Source organism: Myotis brandtii, unplaced genomic scaffold (assembly GCF_000412655.1).
Source record: "Myotis brandtii unplaced genomic scaffold, ASM41265v1 scaffold786, whole genome shotgun sequence".
NCBI lineage: Eukaryota > Metazoa > Chordata > Mammalia > Chiroptera > Vespertilionidae > Myotis > Myotis brandtii.
The window spans coordinates 79,384-86,545 of record NW_005371157.1 but is presented as its reverse complement, the minus strand read 5'-3'; the positions used below and the strand labels follow the sequence as shown (position 1 = coordinate 86,545).

Below are 7,162 nucleotides of genomic sequence, written 5' to 3'. Positions count from 1 at the left end.
CTCCTGGCCGAGCCGCTCACCCACGATGGTGGAGAACCTGCGTGTGGGCTCCTTGCCGGTCACCAGCTTGTACAGCTCCGGGTAGTAGAACTCGAGGCTCTCCAGGAACACCACGTAGCCCCGCTGGCCCTTGGTGTGCAGGATGTCCAGCAGGCGGCCTAGGGACACGGCCCGTCACTCGGCGCCCAGAGCACAGGTGACCGGACCCAGGTCCCACGTCCAGCCTCATCCCGGACTCCCATCCCTCAGCGAACTCGGAGAAGACAGCGTCGCCACAGCCGTCGCTCCCGAGGTGCCTCCCGGGTCCAGGGGGTGGAAATCAGCGCCAGGCCCCCAGCGGGGATGCGGTGGCTGCCAGCTCCCTTCCTCTGCGACACTGGGGGGACCCGGGCACGGCCTCAGGACACCCACAGCTTCCCGTCGCCCGGGTTACAGTGAGCCACGCTGGCTCGGCTCCCTGACCGGAGGAGGGGGAAGTGCAGTGGCCACTACAGCGTGGAGGGTGTTCTCTGGGCTTCGGAGCAGAAAGCACATTCTGTGCGGGGAGCTAGGAGTCCCCGGAAGCAGGCCGCTCCCCTGGGGGCTGCCAAGCGCCTGGAAACAGCTTTAACGCCAGAGGGATGTGCCCACAGGTCTCTGCCCCACGGGTTCTACTTAGTGTTTACATGTCCTGGCCTCCCTTCACTGTTTCACTTCCAGACGTTTCTTCCCTGGAGGTCCCCGAGCTCGACGTGTCCCCAGGACGGCAGGACACGCGTGTGTCATCTTGTGTGGGCTGCCGGGGTGTGGGCTGCCGGGGTGGCAGGGCTGCGGGTGTGTGGGTGCCGACGTGTGGGCTGCAGGCGCAGTGGGGGGCGGGGCTGGAAGTGACAGCCGCGCTGGGCAGGAGAGCGCTGAGATGGGTGATGAGTGTCGTGTTCACAAAGGACAGTCACAGCGCACGAGCCACTTAGCGCCCATCACGTCGTGGGGAAGTGACTCCAAGCCTTTTAAACTGTGAGCCACAGAGAGAGACATGTATCCTGTGACCGCGTGTGCCGCACAAGGACAAATACACACACGGGTGTGTACACACAGGCACGTGTATAAAACCACAACTAGTTTCACAAACCAGACTTATCGCCTTGAGTGAATGTAATAGAGTGCCAGGCAGCCCTAAGGCGTCCGACAGACCCCTTCGCAGAAGACTCTAGGGCAGCGGTTCTCAACCTGCGGGTCGCGACCCCTCTGGGGGTCGAACGACCCTTTCACAGGGGTCGCCTAAGACCATCGGAAAACGCATATATAATTACATATTGTTTTTGTGATTCATCACTATGCTTTAATGATGTTCAATTTGTAACAATGAGAATACATCCTGCATATCAGATATTTACATTATGATTCATAACAGTAGCAACATTACAGTTATGAAGTAGCAACGAAAATGATTTTATGGTTGGGGGTCACCACAGCATGAGGAACTGTATTAAAGGGTCGCGGCATTAGGAAGGTTGAGAACCACTGTTTATATATGTGTTTTCCGATGGTCTTAGGCGACCCCTGTGAAAGGGTCGTTCGACCCCCAAAGGGGTCGCGACCCACAGGTTGGCGACCCACAGGTTGAGAACCGCTGCTCTAGGGTGTCCCCAAAACGTATGCACACCCTTTGAATAATTATATAGGCAGTGTTTATTAAAGCACATTTCCTTTTCAAAATTGAGCTGTCAGCTGCTAAAGTGTGCACACATTTTTTGGGGACACCCTGCATTCTTAAACAGATACAACGCATTGGGTTCCAGGGGGTATCAATGATGGTAGAATACAGTTCTCGAACAGCAAAGTTATGACTCAGTAAGAAATGTGCTTCTTTATGCCTGAAGTGACGCTCTCTCGGCAGATCTAACGGCCACTCTAACTCCGAGGGAGCGATGAGTGTAAATGGCGTGTGGAGGGACTGTGACCGCGGTAATGGAAATGAAGACGTCGGTGGTTGTGACGGGTGACCACGTCCCAGGTATCGCTAATCACCTGCTTTGTCGCCTGCCTCCACCCATCAGCGGAGGGGTGCTCCCCTCAGGCCGGGTAGGAAAGTAAACACCGACCCTCTCAGTTCTACCGCTTGGTGGGGGGCAGGGCCGGGCAGAGGGCCGTGGGCCCAGCTGATAATTCCCGCCCTGGAGAAACTTCACGCTGGCACACTAGCTGGAGGGGTTTCCTGGGGCCGCCACCAGGGGCAGCCCGCCCGCCCCGTCCCCCTCCCCGTCCCGGGAGCGGCTGGCTCACCTGCGCGGTTGATCTTGGAGGGCAGCATGGGCGCGTTGAGCACCTCGTCCTCGTCCTGCTCGTCGATGACCTTGCACTGGCGCAGGTAGGGCGTGAGCTTGGCCGGGTTGATGTAGCGGCTCAGCATGTGCCGGTTGCACTCCACGTTCTCCCACAGCGCGTCCTCCTCGTCCTTGAGCGTCTCCATGTAGTCGTCCATCCCGGGGCCGCCTCCTGGCACACAGAAGGCACGCGGGTCACCCGGGAGCTCACGGGACCGCGGTACCGAGTCCTTCAGGGTGACCTCTGGACGCTGTTGGGTTCTAAAGGTCAAGCAGGGCCTGGTTGGGCCTCATCCCGGGCACCGAAAGGGTGCCGGTTCGATTCCCGGTCAGGGCACATGCCTGGGTTTCGGCTCGATCCCCAGTGGGGGGCGCGTACGTGGGAGGCAGCCGATGGATGTGACACCCTCACGTTGATGTTTCTCTCTGTTCCCTTCCTCTCTCTCTCAAATCAATAAGCGATCCTTTAAAATAAATAGATAAATAAATAAATGAAAAGAGTCAGGCAGAGGAAAGCATTATGGTATTTTAACCATCTAAGAAAGGAAGGGAGAGGCCTGGCCAGGTCGCTCAGTTGGTTAGAGCGTCGTCTCGGTTCGCAATTCGGGTTCGATCCCTGGTCAGGGCACATACGAGCATCAATCGACGAATGCACACACAAGTGGAACGGCAAATCGGTGTTTCTCTCTCCCTCTCCCCCCTCCCTCTCGATAACCAATCAATCAGTAAATGAAAAGAAAGGAGGGGATAGAATACAGACAAGCAGGGTGAGCAAAAGTCGGCTCACAGGTTCTGGCTGTGACAGTAGCTTTACCAGCTCTGTGTTCCACATACTCACAACTGGAACGCTGCCTTTGCCACCCGTGTCTACATTCCTGTCTATGCTAACCACGAGCCACGGGCGGACAAGCCATAGTGTTAGGGCAACAACTCCTGGGAGAGGGGAGACGGCAGCGAGCGTACAGCCCTCCGAGTTCTCATGCCTCACGGGGAATTGTCCTCAACGAAGACCACCCGTGTGGTTATCTTTTGTTTTGCAGTTTCACGCCGATGGTGTCATGCTGCGCGCTTCCTCGCTTCCTTTTTCAACTTGCTTTCTTTTCTCTATGTTTTTGAGACTGATTTAGGTTGATATATATGTCTGATCTGTTCATTTTTTAAAATATGTATTTATTGATTTTTTAGAGAGAGGAAGGGAGAGGGATAGAGAGTTAGAAACATCGATGAGAGAGAAGCATCGATCAGCTGCCTCCTGCACACCCCCTACTGGGGATGTGCCCGCAACCAAGGTACATGCCCTTGACCAGAATCGAACCTGGGACCCTTCAGTCCGCAGGCCGACGCTCTATCCACTGAGCCAAACCGGTTAGGGCTAATCTGCTCATTTTTAAACAGCTTTAATGAAATATAGTTTATGTAGCACACAATTCACCTTTCTAAAGTGTACAATTCAAAGTACATTCACAGAGCTGCCCAGCGATCACCCCAATTCATGTTAGGACAGTTTCATCGCCCCCAAAGGAAGCGCCATGGGCATCCTTCTGATGTGCACCCCTCCCGCCCTGGGCACCCACTGACTTCCTTCCGGACACCTGCCTTTTCTGGACCTTCATGCACAGCAGGCGCTCAATTGTCAGGGTGACAGTGCCTGCGTTTCAAGTGCTTTATTCACGTCTAACGGTGGCACGTGTTCCGTGGTAAGACCATAGCAGCGTTATTTATCCCTTCCCCCCGGTTTTTGACTGGAACATTCAGCACTGTCTCCAGCGGGAGAGCATGGAGCAGCCTGACCAGGAGACAGTCCCCGGCCCTGCTCCAGGGAGCCATGGCTCTGAGGGATGCATGTGGCGGCCCCAGACACGCTGGTGTTAAAAGAGGAGATTTCAGAAAATACACAGGTCCTTTAAGAAAAAGCACTTTGGTCTTTGCCCCCTTTCCTACAACTCTCGGGATCTCGGTATCTGGAGGGGTCAGAGTGTCCTTTGTGTGGCAACGCGATGCGTCCTTGCTAGGGGCCCTGGAGAGCTCCAGGGTGGGCTGGTGGCCGGAAGACAAGCAAGTGACCGGAAGCGACTCAGCCCCACACCTGACCTCTGGGGAGGGGAGAGGCCAGAGAGTGAGTTCAGTCCTCCAAGGTGCCCGGTTGGCGTGGCTCAGGGGTTGAGCGTCGACCTATGAGCCAGGAGGTCAGGGTTCGATTCCCAGTCAGGGCACGTGCCCGGGTTGGGGGCTCGATCCCCAGTGGGGGGGTGTGCAGGGGGCAGCCGATCAGTGATTCTCTCTCATCATTGATGTTTCTCTCTCTCCCTCTCCCTTCCTCTCTGAAATCAATCAACATATATTTAAAAGAGGGAAAAAAGTCCTCCATGGAGAATGCCTTAACCAGCCATGCCCGTGTAATGACACCCCATAAAAACCCCTAAACACTGGGGTTCCCAGAGCTTCCAATTTGTGCCCACGTGCCCACGCTTGGAGGGGCACCTCAGCTCCAGGGCCCTGGGCCTGGGCATCTGAAGGAAGGGGACAGGCTGGTGTGGTGGGTACCCCGATACCCAGTGCTGCCTCCTACTCACACCCTCTCAGCGGCCACCGCCCTGCGGTCTCGTCTGTGGCAAATAGACCCCTGGCCCCGGCCGACTGAGCTGCCCAGGGAGGACCCACCCATGCGCCGGCTGCACCTCCCCCTGGGGCTTCCCCGGGCCAGAGACAGCGGCCGGGGAGCGGGCTGGGGCTGAGCGGAGGCCGGCACCTGGACGCCGTGGAGGTCAGAGCTGGGCCACCACCAGCGGGCAGAGCGGGGAGGGAGGCAGGGAAGCGACGCCGTGTCACCGCCGTGACCGACCCGCGCGTCCACGAGAAGTGGCAGGGCCGTCTCTCTGGGTCTCTAACTCCAGGTCCCGGCTCTGTGAGTCCCGGCCACGCGTGGCCCTGCTCCCACGTGGCATCTGGTTCCTGCTGTCGACCGCAATGATCTCCCAGTGAACGAGCTGTCTGTCTGGCCTGGGCCTTTGCTACATGCGACCAAGGGCCTTGGCTGCGTGCTGTTTGGAGCAACAACTGACTCAGTGATTACAAGTGAGGGCGTGGTCCCAGTCAGGCCAGCAAAGTCTGTGCAGACAGCAAGCCGCCGCCACCACCGGGCGGCCTGACCTCCAGCCCCTTTGCAAACGGCGAGGGCCGCCTGGCTGCTGGGTGGGGGTGGGGTGGCTCCCGCCGCCTCCACATGCCGCCTCCGTCGCTCCCTCCAGGTGAACCTGCCTTTGCTATTTCCAAGGCGTCAACATCTACGTTGGACGCTCCTCCCTCCCCTCAATATATTTTTTAAAAATATACTTTTGATTTCAGAGAGGAAGGGAGAGGGAGAGAGAGACAGAAACATCAGTGATGAGAGAGAATCATGGATCGGCTGCCTCCTGCACGCCCCACACTGGGGATCGAGCCCACAACCCGGGCCTGTGCCTTGACCGGGAATTGAACTGTGACCTCCTGGTTTATAGGTTGAAGCTCAGCCACTGAGCCACGCCGGCCAGGCCCTCCCCTGAATCTTAACCAGAGCTGGTGGCAACTCCAACCCAACCCCGGCAGGTCTGACCAGGGTCTGGCCAGGGTCTGGCGTGGTCTCAAACCCTGGGCCCCACCGGTCTTTCTATAAATAGCGGAAGAGCAAGTTCAAGGCTCCCGGGCAGGCCCCACAGGAAGGGCCACTCTGCTCACCTCTTTACAGTCCCGCCTCCACGCCTCATTCATCTGAAACACGTACCACGGGGCTCCCTGCTGCTGTCACCGTGAAGGTCAAAGTCTTCACCTGGACCCCAGGCCCTGTGTGGCCCGCCCCCGCCCGTCCCCGCGGCCTCCAACCCATGGACGCTGAGTGTCCAGAGGACCTGCTGGGTCAGTGCCGCCCCCTCACTCTCGGGTCACCGCGCTCTGTTCGCGCTCAGGGTGAAGGAGCGGGTGTGACGTACCTGGCATGTGGCAGGCGCTCAGGACGCCGCTCCTCCCGTTACCGAGGCCTGAGCGTCACTCCTCCCGGGCCAGGCTCGTCCCTCCCCGGGCCGGGCTCCTCGGGGGCCTGGGGCTGCGGTGGTCGGGCTCTGGAAAAGCGGAGAAGCGGACTGGGCGGAGCCGGAGGGAGAGCAAGGGCCGTGCAGGGCCTCAGCGGCCGAGCAGCGCCTCTCTCCCGGGACGGGACGTGGGGCGGCTGCACCCAGGAGCCACTGGAGGAAGAGCCGTGGATCCAGCCCGGGGCCGCCTGGGGAGCCACTGCCCAGGTTCTGAGGCCTCGGGACAGAGATGGACAGAGGTCCCTGGCGGGGGCGGGGGACGGGGAGGGCTCCCCACGGTGCGAGAGGACGTGCTGAGTGGACGCTCCCATTGGCCCTCGCTCAGGAGCCAAGGGCAGCGCACATCCCGAGCCCAGAGGCGCTGCCTTCGCTCCGAGTTACATCTGCAGCCGGGGCGCCCGGGTCGGGCGGGACAGACGCTTGGTAACTCCCCACGGAGCTCCTTCCGGGCTCACAGCCCGGCCAGGCCGCCCCGTGGGTTGAAGGGAAGGACCAGGCTCCTCGGGAGAAGGGGGCCGGGAGGGGAGGGAGGCTCTGCGGGCTCGGGGCGGTGCTCGCTTGGGAGTGAGGGGCCTGGGCGCCCGTTTAATCAGGAATCTGCTTGATCTGGGCCGAAGGATTAATCGCAGGTGACACCGGCCCTCCCAGGGCTGACAGAGCTGTTCTCCTCGGGTGTCAGCTCGATCGCAGGGAGCTGTCACGGCCTCGCCCCGGGGAGCGCAGGACACGCTTCTCTGGAGGACGCCGTCTCCTTGGCGTCCCCAAGGCCTCCCTGTTCGGCGGCCAGGACAG

General features: G+C 59.5%; 1 protein-coding gene across 1 annotated transcript in view; it reads right to left on the bottom strand.

Annotated features, from left to right (window-relative positions):
* Positions 1-6,385, bottom strand: part of CARD11 (caspase recruitment domain family, member 11) — a 62,591-nt gene extending 56,206 nt beyond the window's left edge. Inside the window, exons 1-3 of the mRNA XM_014530977.1 lie at positions 6,272-6,385; positions 2,266-2,478; positions 18-158 (exon numbers count right to left, since the gene is read on the bottom strand). Coding sequence (XP_014386463.1) covers positions 18-158; positions 2,266-2,478; positions 6,272-6,278 — 361 coding nt within the window. The 5' untranslated portion in view covers positions 6,279-6,385. The remainder of the gene's footprint in view (positions 1-17; positions 159-2,265; positions 2,479-6,271) is intronic.
* Positions 6,386-7,162: the final 777 nt, after the last annotated feature.